The sequence below is a fragment of the Nelumbo lutea genome, chromosome 5, assembly GCF_056320005.1.
Source record: "Nelumbo lutea isolate HS-2025 chromosome 5, American lotus-T2T, whole genome shotgun sequence".
Taxonomy (NCBI): Eukaryota; Viridiplantae; Streptophyta; class Magnoliopsida; order Proteales; family Nelumbonaceae; genus Nelumbo; species Nelumbo lutea.
The window spans coordinates 71,134,645-71,159,628 of record NC_142688.1 but is presented as its reverse complement, the minus strand read 5'-3'; the positions used below and the strand labels follow the sequence as shown (position 1 = coordinate 71,159,628).

General features: G+C 39.0%; 1 protein-coding gene across 6 annotated transcripts in view; it reads left to right on the top strand.

Moving 5' to 3' along the window:
• The window catches only part of LOC148852860 (uncharacterized), a 102,917-nt gene extending 79,804 nt beyond the window's left edge, over window positions 1-23,113 (top strand). For all 6 annotated transcript variants that reach the window (XM_088947218.1, XM_088947219.1, XM_088947222.1 and 3 more), the window contains exons 12-15: window positions 2,115-2,396; window positions 2,709-2,813; window positions 21,955-22,089; window positions 22,554-23,113. In XM_088947218.1, coding sequence (XP_088803344.1) covers window positions 2,115-2,396; window positions 2,709-2,813; window positions 21,955-22,089; window positions 22,554-22,622 — 591 coding nt within the window. In that variant the 3' untranslated portion in view covers window positions 22,623-23,113. The remainder of the gene's footprint in view (window positions 1-2,114; window positions 2,397-2,708; window positions 2,814-21,954; window positions 22,090-22,553) is intronic.
• Window positions 23,114-24,984: the final 1,871 nt, after the last annotated feature.

The window sequence follows — 24,984 nt, the reverse complement described above, 5'->3', positions numbered from 1 at the left end:
ATGGAACTTGAATTGCCCCTTACAAAAAACCCAGAGGAACCCTAGAAAAATAGGGCGCCACTACCTAGGTCAAAATTGAAGAGTCCAACAAAATCAGGACTCTTCCCCTTTCTCCAGTTTTTCCTGATTCTGATGAGAAACCCTAGACCAGCTACAGGGCATACAGATCCATCAAGAAAATCCAAAAACTGGGCTTACCTGAAAGCTTCGATCAGCCTCTTAAAACTCCATGCAGTCGGCCGATCTAGGGCTGCAGGAATAAATCTCTTCAAGAACCTTCAACCTGCTCTGATACCAAGTAGAAAACCTTATGTGCTGATTTCAGCCAAGCTTCTTGTGAAGGAAAGAGTAGAAAGTTGGGGATTTCAGCAAGAGAGGAAAGGGGAGAAAAGAGAAGAAGGTCGACTAGGATAGATTGACATAACCCTAGCCGCCAGCCCCTCATTCTATTTATAATTAACTTAAGTATGAGATATTACAAGGATGTCCTTAGTAGGGCGGCAACTCAAACTAAGTAATTACAGCTCTTTAAAAAATAAAAACTAATGGGCCTAAGGCCCAACAACATCTTAATTTAAAAGAAAATAAACTAAACACAAGTCGGCCCACTCAACAATGTCATAGTGTACATCATGCTGATTGGAGTTAAGGGCATACATTGTCTAACACTTTGCTCATCATGCTACCTCATTCCACTCTGCCTAACCCTTGGACCATAAACTCTAGGACCTTAAATCACAAGACAGGTAACTTGACATTCTTCTCTTACTATTCCATTTCAAAAGATGTTGAGGCAGGTTTTGGGCTTGGGGTGGTTGCTTTGAATTTTAATTGTTTTCTGATTCAGATCAAGATAGGAAAAAAGTGATAAGAGAAGAAAAGAATTTGGAGCAAAAAAAAAAGTGAGTGGGCAGAAACCCCTCATATTATTATATTAGGGTGAACATAAAGAGGAGAAAAAGACCAGATTGTCCCTAGGACACAAAACTGAACAAATACACTACATAAACAACATTTATGAAAGTCTTCGATTTTGGTTTTGTCATTGGTTGTTCTTTTTTTTATGGTGATGTCTTATTACCTATTCGTTTATCTCCTTTTTCGTTTATAATGAAATTTTCTATTTGCTATCAGAAAAAAAAAAAGAATAGCAAGTCAACCTAAAGTTAGTTTTTTCCCCTTCAGTGAAAACTTTCACTTGTGTGCTGCTGAAGTTGGTAGCTCTCCCAAATATCAATATGTCCATGGATATTAGCTGGCAAATATCAATCTATTGTGCAACTACTACCCATTCCACATCAAAGTAGGGGAATCCTATAAGCTTGCAGGTATTGATGAGAAGATAAAACTTCTTTTACTAATGGCAATAGACATGCTGATACTGTTTGGTTCCTCCTCAAACTGAATAATGTTGAAATCCCCTCCCATTCATCAAGCGCCTTTCCATACTAATGGCAATAGATCTACGGATTCAGTATATCTTCTCTGAAATTTGCAATCTCTTTGAAATGATGTGTAGGTGATGAGATGAGTGATGAATGATGCCATCCTCCATTTTCATCTGATTTTCAGTCATCTCTTCCAACTAACTTTTAATGATCACTTGTTTCAGGATAAACCAGTTGAAATTTAAACCCTGAAGAACCATCAAAACAACTTAAATCTAAACTCCAATCTCTTGTCAAATGATTAGAAATGGTGTCTTTGCTATTTATCAGTTAACATGCATAGGAACTTCAGATCCTAGAATGCTAAAGAAATTTATGATAGTTAGTGGTTAATGATTAGTTTATTTGAGGAATTGGTGTCTGGTGACTTTAAATTGAAACAATTGTCAATGACTGTGCCATATCTGAATTAGCATGCAGCTCATTATTACAAAGATTAAAAAATATGATTGACATTTTTCAATCTATTATTGATGCTTACTCTTTGGCATGCTTCTTTCATGATGTGTTTGATAAATTTGTTGAGAATCAATTAAAAACCTATTTCTTGGAACTCTTAGGGTCTGTTTAACTTTCATGCATATTCTCTCTAGTTCCTCATCTGGCAAGTTCTGATTGTGAAGAAATTCTTTATATTTTAAAACTGACCAATTTTAGAGAATGCAGATTGCTGTGGACTTTGCATCTCCTACAGATCGAATGCATGGGACTGGGTCGATTTTTGTGAATCAAGATCCATCAACTGGAGTTAAACAAATCTTGCCTCCCTCTGAATTGGTTGTTGGGGCTGCAACTGAAAATGAGAGTTGTATCAAGCCATCAACTAGTTCAACTGCTAGGTGGGGAAAGAAGCTTTTCATTGGACGAATTCCTATGGAGGCTTCAGCTATTGATATTCGGTTGCATTTCAGTCAGTTTGGCCATGTTTTAGATGTCTATCTTCCCAAGGTAAATGCTCATCTTTGAACGTATATGTATTTTTCATGTGTGTCATCCATGTTACTATGAAATATTTATATCCATGATTATATTATACAAAGAATACATTTTTAATATTAAGTAATATAATACAGTACATAGCTGATAGCTGCAAACTAATGGCCCTGCTTTCATTCTGACAGTCTTGATTCACATGCCATTTTGAAGAGATTGTTTAACATCTTCTTGCATAAATCTTTATGGTTTATGTATATCATTCTCAACCATCACATTCATTATTGCACCAACATGCAGGCTTAATCATTTAATCCTTTCCTACAGGATGACAGAAAAACTTCTCATAGAGGATTTGGTTTTGTTACATTTGCTGAAGAAATCTCAGCCGAGTATGCTTCTCAAAAAGTGCATAGAATTCTGGGACAGAAGGTGAGTTCATGGCTAAATTTGAAGAGAATTTTATGTCTATAATTCCTTGTAAATTTTATGTTCACACACATAATCAGGGTACACTTAGGATTCGAGACCAAGGGATAACTCAATGTGACCTTTTTTGGTACCTTGGCTTGATAACTCATCACAAAGGAGAGGTTTAGGAGGATGTTGTCCATAGAATGATTTATGGAAGTATAATAATGAGAAGAGGAAATTCAAATGGCTGGTGCGGGAGATGGAAGTTAAGACATGTTGGATTAAAAGATCAGCTAATTCCCTAGCTGACGGTTTAGCAAAACAAGGGGCAGAAAGGGATTCTTTGTTTTGGGCTAAGCTGTAATGTTAGTGTCTTTGTATCTTTGTATTTTCTTTTTTCCTTTCTTGAAGTTCTTTGTGACTCTTGGAAGATAAGTGTGCTTGTCTTCCACTTGTAAATTTTCTACTGATGAATTAATGAAAGTGTTATTGATCAAAAGAAATGATGTCCATAGAATTAGCGCAGAATGGACAAAATGGAGGGATGCATTTGGAGTTTTATGTGATGGCGAATACCACTAAGATTAGAAGGAAAATTCTATAAAATAGTTGGAAGGCCAACTATGTTGTATGGAGCAGAGTGTTGGGTAGTCAAGAAACAAAGTGTCTAGAAAATGAGTGTAGCAGAAATGTGTATGCTGAGATTGATGAACGGAAAAACTAGAAAGGATAGGATCGGAAATGAAGTCATTCTTAGGAACAAAGGAATAACTCCAATAGTTGATAAAATGAGAGAAAGTAGACTAAGATGGATTGATCGTGTGCATAGAAGACCATCAACAACACCGGTAAGAAGTGATTTGTTACAAGTTGAAGGGGCTACAAAGACAAGGGGTAGACCAAATGGACATGGATAAAAGTAATAAGGAATGATTTAATCGCCAAACTTAACAATGGTATGGCAGATGATGATGATGACACACACACATATAGATATAGATATATGTTCCAACTTTAGTAAAGAGAGAAAATAAAAGAAAAAAGAGGAAAAGCAAAAGAAAGTAAGTAGAGGAAAGATAGAGAAGAGGAATAGAAGAAAAGAGGGAAGGCAAGCAAGGAGAAGTCGAACCAACTCTCCTCAGTGTCGACCCAACTTGTATTAACGTTATATTGATTACTGAAGTTACAATACTGCCCCTAGATAAGTTACAACAGATATAAGAGAGGAAAATAACAAGGGAGAAGACAATTATGCCCCTATCAACTAATCTAACATTCCCTCTCAAGCTGGAGTATATATATCAGCTTGTTACAAATATAATCCATCCTTAAATGTCCTAAAATATAGATAAATTGTAGGTTCATCAAATACCCCCACACTTAAGCTTTTGCTTGTCCTCAAGCAAAGATATCAGCCATAAACTGAACATTCCCCCCTTCTATTCTCACTATTTACCTGGTGAACTTTTTAAGATAGAAATGCATTGAGTAGTCGGGGAACTGTTGTAAGTGCTCAACTCTTATTCTTGTAAATTACCATTTAACATATGTATAAGATCCAAGGAAAGGAGAATACGAATTTCATGCAAAAACCTCATAAAATATAGATAAATTGTAGGTTCATCAAATACCCCCACACTTAAGCTTTTGCTTGTCCTCAAGCAAAGATATCAGCCATAAACTGAACATTCCCCCCTTCTATTCTCACTATTTACCTGGTGAACTTTTTAAGATAGAAATGCATTGAGTAGTCGGGGAACTGTTGTAAGTGCTCAACTCTTATTCTTGTAAATTACCATTTAACATATGTATAAGATCCAAGGAAAGGAGAATACGAATTTCATTAAAGCCCAGCCTTCACTCCCAATCAATATATAATTAAGCTCCTTAATTGTCAAAGTTAATAATCAAATTACACTAAGTTTCACATCTGTAACTTTATCCTAATGAGAGTTCAACTAAGTATGCCCTCTTGGACCTCAACTGTCACCATCATTACTTATTTCTAGGGGTGAGTGCATTTTATGCTCCATCTCACCCTTTTCTTTTTTTTTTCTGTGTGAGTGCATTTTATGCTCCATCTCACACACTTTTTTTTTTCGGTGTGAGTGCATTTTATGCTCCATCTCACACTGTTCACATGCTTGAGGTAGATACAAAAAACTCATGTTTTGAGTTGTTAGTTTTACTATTCAGCTCAAAATAGCGGAATCAATTTGGGCTTTTGTCCTTCTTTGAACCTCAAGAATCAGCACTTCAGATGTGCACTAGCTCTCTTGACCATTAACCATGAAATCAAGTGCTTTCATACACATGAAGGTAGTTAGTGAAAGGGATGAGAGATCCATCACATGGATGCCCAAAGATTGCGGAATAAGGGGCGAATTTCAAAAATTTTTCTCTCCCTTCAACTGGGAATCACATTCCCTATTTAGAAAATAATATTTTCAAAGATAAATCTTGAACCTTAAACTGAACCAGATCTGAATCAAAAGGAATGGGAGAGAATAATACCTGATACGGAGAAGTAATATCTCCCAACAAAGGTGTTCACGCCCAAGGAAGGATCCAAAGACTACTCCCACTGAAGATGGCGCAGTGCAGGATGGAGCAGAATCAGCAGTGTTATTCCCCAAGAACTCTGTCCTTCGCAAGAAACAGTAGAATGGAACGTGAGCACAGCTTTCTTTTCAATCCTTTCTCAAAGAACTGATGTCAAGATCCAATCTTGACTTCTCCCACAGCTGGAGATCGAATTGGCAAACAGGGCGACAAGAGCAGGGAGGCGGCAAGAGAGTATTCGCAGGCTGCAGAATTCTCTCTTCTTGATTTCAGCACTAAAGAGGATCTGATGTGTTTCTTGTTGGTCTCTCTCAAGGCTGCCACCCCCTCCTTTTTGTTAACTTAAAATATCAGCTCCTAATCCCATTAGGAGGTGCTTATCCAAATCATATTTGGATCAGCCTTCTCTTCTAGTGATAAGGATAAACCCTTATCTTATCTGCAGATTAGATTAGTGTTATCCTAATCCCATTACGAGGTTTCTAGATCTGAATCACATTCAGATCTGGACTCTCTGAGTGGATAGGATTAAGACCCTATCCTATTTGCTAATCCATCTCAGAATTCGCCCCTTTTAATTAACTAAATAAATAGCCCAGTTCGAAATGGGCTTCAGGCCCATTAAGCTTATGTGCTCACTCAACCTTCCTAATTGCTGCCCAGTTGGGCTTCCTTGTATGGCGTGGGACCCAAGCATTGATCTACACATTAGCCACATGGGTTCGGCCCAGCCTTTGTTACAAGGCCTGGTCGAATACACTGTTAAAGACAGTGCACCCCCTGAAACCCATCAAATGGGCTCTATGGGCCCAACACTTACCCTAAGTGGTCCCTGGGCCAAGCCACCTTGTAACACCCAGGGACTGTAGGCAGATGCAAGATTAGCCCATCAGGTATTATTCTCAATGGTCTTACACTTAACCTCTCTGCCCATAATGATCATACACTGCCCGACAAGAGAGGACCTCTCCCTCGGCTGCAAGGAACAGTGTTGCACTCTCCACTTATATGGATCCCAGGAATTAAAACCTTTTGCAAACATTTTAGAAACCATAATATATTTACTTTTATATCTCATATAAAATATACTTTGCAAAACAAATCTCAACGGTTGAAATCGGCTGTCGGCAGTCTTGGTTTCCAACAGTGAGAGCGCATCCCCGATCATTACCTTTGTCCGACATAGGGGCTGATCCTGTCACTATGATCACCCACTCAGATGAATTCTCGGATTGTCCCAACATACCCAGGTTTTGACCCCCGCTAAGGATCTCACTGATTGGTACATCAAAGACAGACCGATCCGACACCTAGTGCAGTATCATAATCGAGTCTAGGGGTCGGGTGTAACTTTCCAGTTTTGCCCATCAATCTCCAAGGTCCAGGGCAATACTGGAAATCTGGTCCAGTTCAAAGATTCAATTAATCCCACACTGTATGTGCCTGGGGTCTCACCCCGGTAGCTGAGACAAGCCACCTCAACCGACTTGATGGCACCACAGTGTCTGCCTTGTCAGGATAGGTCTCCCCAGACCGACCCACTAGCTGTGAACTTTCTAAACTAACACGAGTCTCAATAAGTGTCCAGTTTAAGGGTATTACACAGAAACATACCAAGGGAACATGAATCAAATATGCACTTTTATTCATTTACAATAAACTCATAAAGTACATCAATTTTGATTGAAGCTAAGGGCATACAAAACTGTCTAACAGTTAGGGCTAGTCATGCTGAAAGACATATTCAACTCCCCTTTTTCTCATGCATATACTAAGTTGGGTCATTTGCAAGAATAAAAACTTAGCAAATACATTGGTCTCCCTCAACTCATTGAAATCCTTCTTAAAAATCATCAAATAGATAGTAATGAACTTGAAGAGTTCCAGTCTTTTTTTTTTTCTGGTTATGTCATTGCCTGCATATGTGTGTTGGGGTGAATGAGGTGCATGGTTTCAGCCCCCATACCCTAGCCTCGGGCTCACTCCCCCACACTTAATATGAACATTGTCCTCAATGTTCGTAGTGTTAGGGAATCACATTTGCTAGAGCAAACTGAAGAAAAGAAATGGATGAACTGAGTCCTTAAAGAATTGGAATTTTGAGAAAAAGAACTTTATTTTACTAACTAATATTCTAAAAAGATAAATGACAAAAAGATGTTTTAATCTGTTCATGAGCAAGCATAAAAGATTATTAGTTATCAAGATAAACAGTGGATGGAGGGGGTACAGTACCGCCCATTAAATATGGTTTCAGGCGCTGACCATTTACTTTAAATGTGCCCTGAACCGGGTGGGTGAGTTCTATAGCCCCATGGGGAAAAACCTGTGAAATGGTAAAGGGTCCAAACCACCTGGATCTCAGCTTACCTTTTAACAAGCGGAGACGGGAATTATATAACAATACATGTTGGCCTACATAAAAGTCCCCTCTCAGCAAGTTCTTATCATGCCAGTTTTTTATTCGTTCTTTATAAACTTTGGCATTCTCATAGGCGGCAAGTCTGAATTCATCCAATTCATTCAATTGCAACCGCCTTTTAGCCCCTGTGGCCTGAATGTCAAAATTTAAGAATTTAAGAGCCCAATAGGCCTTGTGTTCTAATTCAACTGGTAAATGGCATGCTTTACCAAAGACCAATCTGTAGGGGGACATGCCAATGGGTGTCTTAAATGCAGTTCTGTATGCTCATAATGCATCATCTAATTTGATGGACCAATCTTTTCTGGCAGATGCTACGGTCTTTTTCAGAATTCTTTTGAGTTCCTTATTAGCCAATTCCATTGGGCCACTAGTTTGAGGGTGATAAGGGGTAGTTAATTTATGTGTAATTCCATATTTCTGTATTAACCTTTCAAATTGGCTATTGCAGAAATGAGTTCCCCTATCATTAATTATATCTCGCGGAGTGCCAAATCTGGAGAATAACTTCTTTAGGAAGTGTACCACCCTTCTTGAGTCATTTGTGGGTAAAGCCATGGCTTCTACCCATTTGGATACATAGTCAACTGCAACGAGGATGTACTTATTTCCAAAAGAATTCGGGAAAGGTCCCATGAAATCTATACCCCAAACATCAAAGATTTCACATATCAAAATATTGGAAATGGGCATTTCATTCCGTCGGGAAATGTTTCCCGATCTTTGGCATTTGTCACATGTGGACACATACCTATGGGCATCTTTGAAAAGTGTGGGCCAATAAAAACCTGATTGCAAAACCTTGGCTGCAGTGCGACTAGCTCCAAAATGACCTCCTGCTTCTTTATCGTGGCAAAATTGGAGTACCGACTCCATCTCCTCCTCAGGGACACATCTCCTTATGATCTGATCTGCACACAATTTATACAAAAAGGGTTCCTCCCACAGATAGTATTTTACATCAGAAAGGAATTTCTTTTTCTATTGATATGAAAGGTTATGAGGAAGGACTTGTGCAGCTAGATAATTAGCAAAATCAGCATACCAAGGATATGAGTATTTCTGTATTGAGTACAGCTGCTCATCCGGAAATTCTTCTTGAAAGGAAATGAAATCTATTTTTATTAAAATGAAACTAAAACAAGGAAATGAAGTAATCTACTGAAGAAAGAAGAAACATAATTAAACCAGTACAGTTGTTGCATTCAAGGCTAAAATGTAAAACAAAGTAATTAAAACATTCTATGAATGCAATGATGACTGAGACCAGATTAAGAATGCCCAATGTTTTCTTATATTGCTTCCCTAAATCCCCGGCAACGGCTCCAAAAACTTGATGTGTGGCTCATTGTGACACTAGCAAATGCACTAGCCGTTCAAGTAATAAAGTAGTGAGTGAAGTATCGTTCCCACGAGGATTTAGGAAACAAGTATCAATACTAAATTGAGTACTTCTTATCTGATTAACAAATAAATCAAAACTTTAATGAAAGCTAAAAATTCTAAAATAAAATCTATCTAAATCATTGGTCCAATTGCCTTCAAATCAGGTTAGAAGAGTAAGCAGTAAACTTCAATATCAGAATTCAGCAATCTATCAATTTGGATCATTCGAATAAATCGTAATTGAGCCTTGGTTTGGTGAAACCCTAAGGTCATGAACAACACATGTTCATCCTATGCATCAGTGACAACTCTTCTATCTCTAACAAGAATCTAATCCCCATGCATGCATTTCTTCAAATACTTCTAAGGCATCAATTCAAAACTGAATTGATCATCAACTGAATTGTGCAAGTTATCTCCAATCTTACATCCAATTCAGTTCTTGAATAGTAGATCTGAATTCTTAGAGTCTCTCTCAAGCACTCTAGGAATTCCAAGCTTTAGATCCATTCGGCCAATCTAAAAATTGTAAATCTGAATTCACTTTCAAGCAATTCAGATCTTGCAATCTCAGATCTGAGAATTCAGATATGAGTTTTGAAGGTTAATTGGCCGAATTAATCTACAAAAACACCCTTATTCAAGAAACTCCAAGTACAATTCATGACCATTCGGATGAATAAAAAAGAATTAGATTGCTGAACTGGAATTTTACAAGTTGAAATACATCAAGGAAGAATGGAAGAAGGAGAAAGAAAGAAAATATAACAAAGAAACAAAATTCAAATTAAAGGAGAATGAAACTACAATTGAGTTATTATAAATGATCTTTGAATCACAAACCCCCAATTTTGAACTCACATTCTCTTCTAGCTTGCTTGTCTTGAACTTCCTTCAGCCCTTCTTCTTCTTCCTTGCGCCTAACCTTCTTTTCTTTTCTTCTCTCAAGGTGGCCGAACCTCTAAGAGTGGGAGAGCCTTCCTCTCAAGCAATTGAACACCTCTCCCCCCTCCTAGAGGCCTCCTTGTATAATTTTTTAAAGGGGCTCTTGCCCCTTCTTGAAGTCTCTAGAATTGGGTGTATTACACCCCTCATGAACCTTCTAGAGTGCTCCCTCCTCTTTAAGAAACTTCTAGGAGTTGCTGCCCCTAGCTCCTTTTGGGCTGCTATTTGGGCTGCAACTTAGCTTGCTTTTGAGCTCATGTAGGCTACACTCTAGGCTGTTCTTTGGGCTAAAAATGGGCTGGGCCGAAATTTCCTTATTGCTAGGCTTCTTCCCTTGGGTTTTCCAAAGAGTTAGCTTGCACTACTTGGGTTGAATGAAACTCCCTTGCTCTCATGGCTGGGCTGGGCTGAACTTGATAAATTTTGGGCATTCTTTTTTTGCTTTTGCCTTCTTTTTCTTGATTTGGCTGCCCCTGAAATCTTTCTTGCAATCAAGCTAAAATAGGGCAAAATCTAATTAAACCGGCATAAAATTTCATGCAAAAACCTCATAAAATATAGATAAATTGTAGGTTCATCAGAAAGCATTGTAGACAACCTTTTAAACCAAGTAATAAAAGAAGTACTTCTATTTTTAATATTGTTCACACTGATGTATGGGGGCCATATCAAATCCCTTCCGTGGGAGGATTCCGTTACTTTTTTTTGAGGGGGAGTGTTGAAGATTAATTAGTTTTATGATGTTTTTCTGAGTAGATGTTTTATGTTAGTTGTTAGATAGGAGGTGGGGACCACAGTAGTTATGTGAGTCCAAATTTTATTATGTTTTTAGAGTGTTATATATGTTGTTTTATGTTTTGCCGCCCTATAAGGGCATAGTTGTCTTTGTACTATTCTATTATTTTAGTATAAATAATAAGTGAAGGGGGCGGCTAGATTATTGCTCTCTTTTCTTTAAACTTCTCTTCTTCTCTTCTCCTTCTCTCTTCGAGAAACTACTTTCTTTCTTATTTTTTAATTCAGCAGATTTCTACTGTGATTACTTCAGCCCATTGATAGCCTTCCTCAATTGAAACACATTCCTTGACTCCCCTAAGCAATATACCCAAAAGGTTGCTTCATATACACCTCTACTTGAAAATAACCTTGGAGGAAAGCATTTTTGACATCAAGTTGAAACAAGGGCCAATCAAAGTGGGCAACTAAAGAGATGATCAACAAATCGAGCTTTGAACCACTCAACGCTCCCATCTTGACGATGTTTAACTATATAGACCCATCGACAAACAATGGCCTGCTTCCTAGGTGGTAAGGAAGTGAGATGCCAAGTATTATTTGGCTTGGAGAGCATGAAAACTTTCATCCATCATTTTCTTCTAGTCATGAGATGAGAAGGCTTCTTATATAGAAAATGGTAGGGAAACAGAGGATAAAAGGAAAATAAACCATTGATGTGAAGGAGATAAGTGAGCAAAGGAAACATACCAAGAAAGGGGGTAATCTATGCAAACATGCTTATCCTTATGAAAAGCAACAAGAAGATCAAGATCTGAGGTTGGTGGATCTGTCAATGGCAAAGACTCTAGTGGTGGATCTGAGGGTGGTTGATCTATTTCCTTTGGATTTACACCTAGGGGGAGTCTTAAATAGGTAAAGGGCCAAGCAGAAATAGGACACTCTAAGCATGAAACAATTGACTCTAACTCCTTTCCTCCACATTTAGCGCCACCACATAACTTTTCTCAAAATTTATTTTCAAGTTGTGAAATAGATCAAGTGTTTTTACCCAATGTGCCACTTTTACTTTTATAATTTCCACAATTTCTTCCTTTGACCTATGCTTTTCATTGAAGATCCTTGCATTCCTATCCTCCTAGATAGTCCACACTACAGCTGCCCTTATTGTTTTCCATATAACTCTTCATCTCTTTGTTGTTTGCCTTGGGAAATTTGGGCTGAAGAGACTAACCACATCTTGTGGAGTTATCCACCTGCACCCAAAGAGAGCAAAATAACTCCCAAACATAAAGCACAACAGGACAAAAGATTAGTAAATGCGGTAAGGATTCTCCATTTGCAAAACAAAGGAAACACACACACGAAAAACCTCCCAACATAGTGCTTTAAGTTTGGGTGGTATAGACCTAGAGATTGTACATGATTTATAGAGACTTTTCATTTAAGTTTCAGCCTCATATAATGAAGACTTTTTTTTTGGATTTTCTCATGAAAAATCCTAATTACTCTTTTAGGATTTATAAGAGTATACAAATTTTAGATTGTACATGATCTCTAGAGAATTTTCATTTATGTTTCATTTTCATATAACGAAGATTTTTTTTGGGGGATTTTCTCATGGAATCTTCATTCCACTATCAAGTTTCTTTAGCATTTTGCCATTTTCCTTTAATTCTCCTAAAAGATCCTTTACTATTCCTTATAAAATTAACCATTTCTATTGATATATCATGATCTCTAGGCCACCTATTTTCTTCTATGTTTTTCTTCCATTTCTTAATGTGCACATCTACCAGTGTTAAGTCATATTGTGTGGTTAAGCTATCCCTTGGGATAACATTGCAGTCCTTACATCATTCTTTCTGTTCTCCTAGTAAGGTAAAAATCTATATGTTTGATCCCCTTTCAAATGTTATTATATGTTCATCCTTTTTTTGATATCTATTTACCTTTGTGTAAGCTATTACAAATTCTAAAATTGTATTTCCTTTTTTATTCATCTCCCCAAACCCAGATATTCTAGTACCATATCGTATCCTGCACTCCTTTTCCCTACATTGTCCATTCATGTCCCATTCTATAAAAATCCCTTTATTTGGAATTTCTTGTTAGTCCTCCCAAGGTTTTCAAAAAATAATTTTCTCCCAATACAAAATTTTGAGAAATTCTGCCTCTCAAAATCAGATAAAATGGAATACTATCAGATAATAAGTTGGTCTGGGCTCCCCATAAACTGGTTCTCCTCACAACTCTTTCCTAAAAAAATTGGCCTTGCTTCCTTTCATGAGCCAAAACTCTTATCAACCACAGAAAGTGTTAGACAGTTTTGCATGCCCTTAGCTTCAATCAAAATGATGTACTTTATGAGTTTATTGTAAATGAATAAAAGTGTATATTTGATTCATGTTCCCTTGGTATGTTTCTATGTAATACCCTTAAACTGGACACTTAATGAGACTCGTGTTAGTTTAGAATGTTCACAGCCAGTGGGTCGGTCTGGGGAGACCTATCCTGACAAGGCTGACACTGTGGTGCCACCAAGTCGGTTGGGGTGGCTTGTCTCAGCTACAGGGTGAGACCCTAGGCACACACAGTGTGGGATTAATTGAATCTTTGAACTGGACCAGAATTCCAGTATTGCCCTAGACCCTGGAGATTGATGGGCAAAACTAGAAAGTTACACCCGACCCCTAGACTCGATTATGTTACTGCACTAGGTGTCGTATTGGGCTGTCTTTGATATACCAATCAGTGAGATCCTTAGCGGGGGTCAAAACCTGGGTATGCTGGGATAGTTTGAGAATTCATCTGAGTGGGTGATCGTAGTGATAGGATCAGCCCCTTTGTCAAACAAAGGTAATGATCAGGAATGCACTCTCACTGATGGAAAGAGTGCAACAGTGTTCCTTGCAGCCGAGGGAGAGGTCCTCTCTTGTCGGGTAGTGTATGATCATTATCGGTTGAGAGGTTAAGTGTCAGACCATTGAGGATAATACCTGATGAATCTTGCATCTGCCCACAGTCCTTGGGTGTTACAAGGTGATGGGCTAATTTTGCATCTGCCCACAGTCCCTAGGTGTTACAAGGTGGCTTGGCCCAGGGACCACTTAGGGTAAGTGTTGGGCCCATAGAGCCCATCTGATGGGTTTCAGGGGGTGCACTGTCCATAACAGTGTATTCGGCCAAGCCTTGTAACAAAGGTTGGGTTGAACCCATGTGGCTGATGTGTAGATCAATGTTTGGGCCCATGCCATACAAGGAAGCCCAACTGGGCAGTAGTTTGGAAGGCTAAATGACTACATAGCCTTAAATGGGCCTTAAGCCCATTTCGAACTGGGCTAATTTGATTAGTCTTTAAGGGGAGAATTCTGAGATAAGATCAGCTGATAGGATTGGACCCACACCCTATCCACTCAGAGAGTCCAAGATCTAAATGAGATTTAGATTTGGAAACTTCCTAATTAGATTAGAAACTGGTTGATCTAATCTGCAGATAAGATAAGGATTATCCCTTATCTTAAAGGGACTCCTAATCAAGATATGATTTGGGTTAGCAACTCCTAATGGGATTAGGAGTTGATCCCTTTAAGTCTATAAAAGGAAGAGGGGGCGACAGCCTTTAGGCGTCCAACACACTCATCAGCAACAGATAGTCTTGTCTTCAGAGCTGAGATCACAGAAGAGAGAATTCTACACCCTGCAATTACTCTCTAGCCGCCTCCTTCCTGCAGCCGCCGCATATAGCAGTTCGATCTCCATTGCTTGGGAGAAATCAAGATTGGATCTTGATTCCAAGCTTTTTGGAGAAAAGATTGGTAGGAGTTGTATTCACAAGCCGTCCAGGTGATTCTTGGGAAGAATCAAGTTCTTAGGAAGGACACTACTGATTCTACTCCACCTTGCACTGCGCCATCTTCAGTGGGAGCAGATTTTGGTTTCTACCTTGGGCGTGAACACCTCCATTGAGAGATATTATTTCTCTGTATCAAGTATTATCTCTCTCTTCTCCTTTTGGTTTAGATCTGGTTCAGTTTATGGTTCAAGAATGATCATTGAAAATATGATTTTCTAAATAGGGAATTCGATTCCCAGTTGAAGGGAAAAGAAATTTTTGAAATTCGCCCCCTTTATTCCGGAATTTTGGGCGTCCATGTGATGGATTTCCTATCCCTTCAGTGGTATCAGAGCCATGGTTCAAATCTTGAACCATTCTGTTTCAGATCTGAACCTACACAAATAGGGAGAAGGCGTTCTACCCAATTTGCGCAGATATGGGTTTTGGGAAATTTGTTCCCAAAACAGGTGGGCAAATAATCTGAAATTAATTTTAAATAAATCCGATTATTATTTAGAATAGTTCTTTATAATTTTCTTGATTTATGGGTTGTTCGTACAAGAGGAGATCGAAATCTTGGTTTGCGAAGGGAGAACTGCAAGATTTGCAGTTTATTGAATTTATTTATTACATTTGGTCTGTAAATATTTTTTTTTACTTTTAGACTCAATGTATAGGCATTCGATCTGATGTAATAATTAATAAAAATAGGATTTCTATTTATTTTAATTTTGGATCGAAGATGGCAGCGCAGAGAAGGAGATTTCGCAGATGGGAGATTCGTTATCTGCGATTTTTAGTTTGAGAAACTACAATCTGTGATCTAACCTCTTTTTTGCAGGATGGAGTGTGCGAACAGCCCTGATTAACTGTTTTTGTTTTTCTTTTATCAATTATTTAATTTCAGATTATTTTCTTGAATTAAGGATTTAATTAAAAATCAAACCCTAGACTCATTCGAACCAAGATTGGTTCAAAATGTTTGGACCAAATCTAGGGTTTAATCAAGCCTGAAAGTCAGCCCTAATTTTCCCACTAATGGGCCTGAGGCTTGATATTTAATTAAATGGTTAATTCGGCCCAGCCTGTAAAGGCTTAGTTTTAAATAGTTAAAACTACTAAAATCCCACTTTAAAGGATAAAGCTATATGGGCCGAACTGGGTAACCCTAATTCAGCCCATATACCTAGATAATATTAACGGTTAATATTATGGATTTTTTTAACGGGCTTCCAACAGGCCTAACAGATAATTAAGTGATTGGATTAATTTATCCCTACATGAGATGTATGGATGTGTGATGTGCTGTGTACATGGGCCATAAGTACTTGGCCCATGCTCATTCGACAGTGGCTCTTGCGCACACCATGGCTGAATGCACATCATTGCCATGGTGTCCCTTTTGGTCATTGGATGACCTCCCTCAGTGGTGGGCCCCACACCTCATCAAGAGGTTACGTGTGGAACATAGCCAATTTAAGGCCCACCGAAATCTAACTTTATGAAAGTCAATGGGAGCCACTTTGGTTTGACCTAAATCAAACTAGGGCGTAATTATTTGTTCCCTCCAGCTAATATGAGTGCATGTGATAGGGAGATTCATATGATGAACTCTCTAAAGGCCTTCCATCATTAGCATGAGGATGGGTCATTCAATAATGAGGAGACACACCAGAAAATGGGCTATCCATTTGTTGTTGGGCTTGTCTGAGTGTTTCATAAGATGATAGGGGCGTCATAGACCGATGTGGGAGGGGCTTCACCAGAAAATGGGAACTCTCTCACGGTACCTTGGCGTTCACGAATATGATGGGAAAACACTCACTGGACAGAAATGTTTACCTGAAAACGGTTCTGAACCTTGTCTGACAGAGGCCAAAGAGAAAACTCATGATGAGTGGATATGATCCTTCATAGAAAGGTGGTGGGATTATGCAGCTGAAACAGTTGGCTCCATGCACCCTATGTGATTTCCCACATTTCCAGAGACAACCCGTAGTCTCCATTCCTAAGAAATGAGAAAAATCTCAAAGATGAAAAATGGAAATGGATCGTAGATTAAAATCCATATCTATGAAATGAACATGAATCAAATTAGGTTGTGGACTGATGTTTGCTCTTTTATAAAAAAATGGCAAATGGATCTTTTGCAAAGGTTCTTGATGACAATAAGTTTAAGGGCCTAAACTACGCCGACTGGTACAGGAACCATATGCTGGTCCTAGCTTCAGAAAAGCTGGACAAAGTGGCAAAGAATCCTGCCCCGGAGCATCGGGGGACAGGGTTTCTGAGGCCCGAAGGAGAGACTATCAGGATTGGGAGGAAAAGAACTCCTTAGCCCGGTGTTACATCATCGCCTCTTTGGACAACCCAATACAGAGGCAGTTCGATCAGATCGAATTTGCCAAGGACATATCGGATAGTCTGAGGATGATGTATGAAGAGCAGAATCGTTCTACTTGGCAAAAGGTCTTCAGCAGTTAATGACCACTCAAATGTCCAAGGGCCAACAAGTTCACGACCATTGTCTTCGGATGATGGGTTACATCAACGAATTGGAGGCTCTTGGATCCGAGCTGGACCTCGCAACCCAGATAGATGCTATCCTTAATTCTTTGCCTCGTTCCTTTAATCCGTTCATCATGAATTAGAACATGAACAGGCTGAATGTCAGTTTGCAAGAGCTCAGCAATATGTTGCAAAGAGCTAAAGAACTGATTAAAAAGGATGAGCCTGTAGCTATGCTTGTTGAAACTAGCAAAACGGGCAAGAGAAAGATGAAGGCAAAGAAACCTCAGAAAAAAGCCACCAAGGGCAAAAGGCAGAATAAAGACAAAGCATCGGATGCCTGTCACTTCTGCATGAAGACCGGCCACTGAAAACGGAATTGTCCTGCCTACCTGGAATCCAAGAAAAGTAATTTCGAAACTTGTGTTATAGAAACCAATTTATTGGTAGCTTCTGCATCCTGGTGTATTGACTCTAGGACTTCAACTCATGCGTGTAACTCACTACAGGGGTTCAAGGTAAGCAGAAGGCTGAGTGAAGGAGAAGTCACTCTCTACTTGGGGACTACTGCAACTGTTGCAGCCATGACAATAGGAACCGTGGAGTTAATTTCTAGAGATGGAAAAATTGTACTCAAAAATTGTTTTTATGTACAAAGCTTAAGAAGAATTTTGATTTCTGTTTCAAAACTGTGTGCAGATGATTATTCTGTCTTCTTTAGTAATACGACTACTATTAAAAGAAACAACAGATTCATCGCATACGGGGAACTGGAGAACGGTCTCTATGTTCTACATCATTCTCTGGAAACTAACATAACCGAAACTACGTCGGCTGAAATCCCCAAGAAGAGAGCTTGTGATATAGTTAATCCCATGTGCCTGTGGCATTATCGACTTGGCCACATCGGTGTTGACCGAATCACAATGTTGGTAAATGATGGTCCTTTGGATTTTCTAACTGTAGAAGATTTTCCCACATGTGAGCTTTGCCTGCAAGGCAAGATGACGAAACGGCCATTTAACGGTAAGCCTGAAAGATGTGCAGGCACATTTGACCTAATACATACTGATGTATGTGGTCCCCTGAGTGTTAGGACACGGAATCAACACGTGTATTTCATCACCTTCACGGATGATTTCTCACGATATGGTTACGTGTACCTAATGAGATACAAGTCTGAATCATTTGAAAAGTTCAAAGAGTTTAGACAAGAGGTCAAGAAACAGTTGGGGAGAGAAATTAAAGCCCCTTCGATCTGATCGAGGTGGCGAGTATCTCTCTGACGAGTTCAGGGACTACTTAAAGGACAATGGGGTTGTATCACAATTAGCTCATCTTGCTACACCACAACTTAACGGTGTTTCAGAGAGGAGGAATATGACCTTATTGGATATGGTTCGGTCACTTCTCATACACTCAGAGTTACCCACATCCTTTTGGGGTTATGCATTAGAGACTGCAATTTACGTGCTGAATCGAGTTCCAACCAAATCGGTTCCAAACATTCCATATGAACTTTGGACCGGAAAGAAACCAAGTGTCAGACATTTGAAGATTTGGGGTTGTCCAGCACACGTTAAAAGAACGAGTGCAGACAAGTTGGAATCCAAGACCAGCCGTTGCCTATTTGTAGGCTACCCAAAAGGCTCTGTAGGTTACCTTTTCTATGACCCAAGTGAGCAGAAAGTGTTCTGCAGTCAAAATGCCAAGTTTTTGGAGATCGGTTATATCCTGGACACCCATCGTCAGGAAATTGTTTTGATGAGGAGAGCTCAGGAGCAGTGGGAGATGTCCCACAAGTTCTAGGTAGTGACCAACCTAGAAGATCCACTCGGGTATCTAGGCCACCAGTCCATTATGGTTATGACCAGGATAGTTACCTGGTGGAAACATTGATTAGTGAGGAGGATCCCGTGACTTACGCGGAAACTATGTTGGACATAGATTCCCAGAAGTGTGTGGAGGCCATGAGAGCAGAGATGGACTCAATGGAGACCAATGGAGTCTGGAATCTAGTAGATCAGCCCTCCGCGGTAAAAGCAATCGGTTGCAAATGGATTTACAAGAGGAAGAAGGGCCCCGATGGTAAGGTTGAGACCTTCAAGGCTCGTCTGGTGGCGAAAGGGTACACTCAGAAAGAGGGCATCGATTATGAGGAAACCTTTGCGCATGTGGCCATGCTTAAATCCATTAGGATCCTGCTAGCTGTAGCAGCATACCATAATTATGAGATTTGGCAAATGGATGTCAAAACTGCATTCCTGAATGGAGATTTTACTGAAGATATCTATATGCAGCAGCCGCAAGGCTTCATTGCTGCAGGTCAGGAAAACATGGTATGTAAACTTAATAGATCCATTTATGGACTTAAGCAAGCTTCTAGAAGTTGGAACATCCGTTTTGACAGTTTTGTATGCCCTTAGCTTCAATCAAAATGGTGTACTTTATGAGTTTATTGTAAATGAATAAAAGTGCATATTTGATCCATGTTCCCTTGGTATGTTTTTGTGTAATACCCTTAAATTGGACACTTAATGAGACTCGTGTTAGTTTAGAATGTTTACAGCCAGTGGGTCGGTCTGGGGAGACTTATCCTGACAAGGCTGACACTGTGGTGTATCCAAGTCGGTTGGGGTGACTTGTCTCGGCTACCAGAGTGAGACCCTAGGCACACACAGTGTGGGATTAATTGAATCTTTGAACTGGACCAGAATTCCTGTATTGCCTAGACTTTGGAGATTGATGGGCAAAATTAGAAAGTTACACCCGACCCCTAGACTCGATTATGATACTACACTAGGTGTCAGATTGGGCTATCTTTGATGTACCAATCAGTGAGATCCTTAGTGGGGGTCAAAACCTGGGTATGTTGGGACAGTTTGAGAATTCATCTGAGTGGGTGATCGTAGTGACAGGATCAGCCCCTTTGTCGGACAAAGGTAATGATCGGGGATGCATTCTCACTGATGGAAACCAAGACTGCGAGCAGCCGATTTCAATCGTTGAGATTCGTTTTGCAAAATACATTTTATATAAGATATAAAAGTATATAAATTATGGTTTCGAAATGATTTGCAAAAGGTTTTAATTTTCGGGATCCATAAATGAGAGAGTGCAATAGTGTTCCTTGCAGCCGAGGGAGAGGTCCTCTCTTGTCGGGCAGTGTATGATCATTATGGGCTGAGAGGTAAGTGTAAGGCCATTGAGGATAATACCTGATGGGCTAATCTTGCATCTGCCCATAGTCCCTGGGTGTTACAAGGTGGCTTGGCCCAGGGACCACTTAGGGTAAGTGTTGGGCCCATAGAGCCAATCTGATGGGTTTCAGGGGATGCACTGTACATAACAGTGTATTCGGCCAGGCCTTGTAACGAAGGTTGGGCTGAACCCATGTGGATATTGTGTAGATCAATGTTTGGGTCCTACGCCATACAAGGAAGCCCAACTGGGCAGCAGTTTGGAAGGCTAAATGAATACATAGCCCTAAATGGGCCTTAAGCCCATTTCGAACTGGGCTAATTTGATTAGTCTTTAAGGGGCGAATTCTGAGATAAGATCAGCTGATAGGATTGGCCCACACCCTATCCACTCAGAAAGTCCAAGATCTAAATGAGATTTAGATTTGGAAACTTCCTAATTAGATTAGGAGCTGGCTGATCTAATCTGCAGATAAGATAAGGATTATCCCTTATCTTAAAGGGCTTTTTAGTCTAGATATGATTTGGGTTAGAAACTCCTAATGGGATTAGGAGCTGATCCCTTTAAGTCTATAAAAGGAAGAGGGGGCAGCAGCCTTTAGACACAATATCCAACAGACACAAGTCTAGTCTTCAGAGCTGAGATCACAGAGGAGAGAATTCTGCACCCTGCAAATTCTCTCTAGCCACCTCCTTCCTGCAGCCGCCGCATATAGCAGTTCGATCTCCATTGTTTGGGAGAAATCAAGATTGGATCTTGATTCCAAGCTTTTTGGAGAAAAGATTGGTAGGAGTTGTATTCACAAGTCGTCCCGGTGATTCTTGGGAAGAATCAAGTTCTTAGGAAGGACACTACTGATTCTACTCCACCTTGCACTGCGCCATCTTCAGTGGGAGCAGATTTTGGTTTCTACCTTGGGTGTGAACACCTCCATTCAGAGAGATTATTTCTCTGTATCAGGTATTATCTCTCTCTCTCCTCATTTTGGTTCAGATCTGGTTTAGTTTATGGTTCAAGAATGATTCTTGAAAATATGATTTTCTAAATAGGGAATTTGATTCCCAGTTGAAGGGAAAAGAATAATTTTTGAAATTCGCCCCTTTATTCTGCAATTTTGGGCGTCCATGTAATGGATTTCCTATCCCTTCAGAAAGATCCCAAAGATATTGATGAAGTACAAGGACATATCTCAAATCTTCATCTAGAGATAAGATGATCAATTGTCAAAATTTTGTTCTGGTTTGTCATCTGCATGAAATATACTTTTGGAGGGATGCATGGAATAGCATATCAGCATATCCACGTACAGATAAATGAGGTGTTTCCCTCACCTAACCATAGAAGAAAGTACTTTATTCTCATCATCATTATAAAAGAAAAAGATGCAATAGTGTCCTGCAATTCCAATGATTATGATATCTAGATTTTCAGCAACAGATGTGACAGATATCCACATTGAAGATAAATGTTTGGCTATTATTGTTTTGTCATTTCTGTCCCTCTTCAGGGTTTTGTTCCTTTGCTGTTATGCTCTAAAATTAATAATATTTAACTGCCTGCAGATTGTGTTGGATCGCGCAGCTCCCCTAGAAAGCGAACTGAGTACAGATCCCACTTCCACTTCCATAGCCAGAACATTAGAGATGCCTGTTTCAACACAACAAAATATAGCCAATCAGCAAACTCAGGGCACCAAGGTGAGTATTGTTTCCAGATTTATACATCTCAAATGTAACCTCTTTCCTAGTAAAGTGAAGATTGCTTTCGGATTTTTACTTGGGCAAGAGGAATTATAGCTATTACTTGATTAATTTCTTATCTAAGAGAAGCATTTTAGCTTTCATGTTTTATGTTGTTTCTAGAGTTACTTGTTTCAAAGGAAATTGTAAAACATTTCACCTGGTGTAAATATTAGTTCAACTTTTTTACACATCAATTATAGATTATGATTCTAAGATTTCTTATGATTCTCCAACACATGCTCTAAAACTACATATGGCATCTATATTTTTTGTCTAAAACCATTTACATTGTGGGTTTGTGGTGGTGGTGGGTGGAGGAGTTTCTTCATTCCCTCATCAAAAATGAATGACTTGACATTACATTTCTTAATGTCTTCTTAGTTGTGTTTCACACTGGTTTATGTTTATTCTTTTGGCAGTTGATAAATTCTCATGATGCCTCTGTAAGTCGGCTAATTAGAACATCACTGCGGTATAGACCCTACTAGAACCAATTCAGTCATCTTCATTGTATTTTTAAGAGGCAGAGTCCCACAGATGGGAATTATGGACTTCCTCCCGGTTCCTTTCAGTTATGAGGAACACCTGAGCACCTATGTTGGGGGTAGAGGTGCATGAAATATCTTACAATTGTAATGACCTTCGCCCATGAACTTTGAAGAGGAATAGTGTCTTATCTGCAACAGCCCAAGTTTGGTTGAAGAGTACATGGAGGGAGGACCTGTAGCATCTGCCAGACACTTGATTCACCCTCTGGCATGTGGTTAAACAGGCACTAAAAATCCAGCTCGCACCACACTTAGGAATCATGTATTTACAATAACTGCAGTAGTGGAACCATTTTCTGTTATCTGATCAAAGGTCAAGTGAGTTGTAAACCTGTAATATGATTCTTGCCATCTTTTGGACAGGGACAAAAACGTCATGCAAGATACAAATAACTTTATAAATGAGTAATTGCAATTCTATTGCCCAGTAATAGAGTTTGTCTTCTATAATTTATTATTGTGGTACAAATAATTCTCGCCAACTGGTTTGACACAATATTTTGCAACCATGTCTGAAGTTTCTACTAGTTACAATCTTTTAACATGGTTATAGAAGGTGAGACTTGGTGATAGCTGGTAAGGCATACAAATGAAGGGGAGATAGCCCAAATTGCCTTGCCTCAATTGCAATGTATCAGGATTCAAAATATTGCAATGTATCAGGTGCGAATTACACAATGTGTATTGATTTTCAAGGTCACTAATACAAGCAATACTTGAGTTAGGTGGGTTTAAAGAATTCCAATAGTAATTAACACTATATAACTGTTAATTAACACATTTAACACAGGAAGGACTTTGACCAATGAGAACTACCTAGCATTAACACTATGCTCCTGTTGGAGTCATCTAGTCTTCTGTGGTGCATTAACATGATTATTGCTGATTGCAGAAGCTTGCTTTCTGACCTCATAATAGTCTCCGTGTTTCATGCTTTATCTTGTCTACATGTGTCCACGTGGCTTATGCATCCTGATTTTCAGAAGGCATGTACATTCTGATCTTCATCGAGATTGAACGAATATTCTTTTAAGATTCAAAAAAATATCCTACTCTATTGGATTGAATTGGAGTAGATCAAAATCCTATCCATTGACAACTCTTTAAGATGGTAATTGGTAATGAATCAAAATGAGTTTAGAGAATCTCTAATACAAAACTAATATGAAAAGTACATAGGAAAATAAAAAACAAATTAAATGAAAATGTTGAAATTAAGCTTGAAGCAGGGCTACTAAACCATTTTTGTTTCAATCAGATTGATGTACTTATTCACATTTATTGTAAATGAATGAAATACATAAGTGGTTCATGTTATATTGTTTTGTTTCTCTGTATTACCCTTAAATTTGACATTTATGAGACTTGTGTTAGTATAAAATCTTCATAGCCATTGAATACACCTAGGGAGGTTTATCTTATTAAGGCTGATACTAATGTACTGTCAAGAAAGTTGGGGTGGTTTGTCTCAGCTGCCAAGATAAGACCTGAAGCACATCTAGTGTGGGTTTGATTGAAACTCCAAACCGGACCATTTTCTAATTATGCCCTAGACCTTGGAGATAGATGGGCAAAATTGAAAAGTTACACCTAACCCCTAGATTCGATTATGGTATTGCACTCGGTATAGGATTAGGTTGTCTTTTATATGTGAATTGGTGAGATCCTTAGAGGGGTCAAAACCTGGGTATGTTGGGACAGTCTGAGAGTTCACCTAAGTAGATGATCATAGTGACAGAATCAACCCCTTTGTTGGACAAAGTGAATGATCGGAGAATGCACTCTCTTTGATGGAAACCTAAACTGTCAGCAGTTGATTTAAAACTTGTTGAGATTTGTTTTGCAAAATATATTTATATATATACATATATATTATGGTTTCACAAAATGTTTGCAGAAGTATTTAATTCCTTGGATCCATATGAGTAGAGTGCAACACTGTACATAACAGCCGAATGAGAGGTATTCTCTTGTCGGGCAGTGTTTGATCATTAGGGGTTGAGAGGTTAAGTGTAAGACCATTTAGGATTCATACTTGATGAGCTAATCTCACCTAATGACCATTTAGTGTAAATGTTGGGTCTGCTAAGAGTTCATACTGATGAGATTAGGGGGTTCATTGTCTTTAATAGTGAATTCAGCCAGACCTTATAATAGAAGTTAGACTAAACAATTATGGCTTATGTGAAGATCAATAATGGGTATCATGCCATACAAAGAGAGTCAAACTAGTCAGCAATCAAAAGGAAGTGAGCCTGAAGGCTTAATGGGCCTAAGGCCCAATTCAAATTGGGCTAATTAG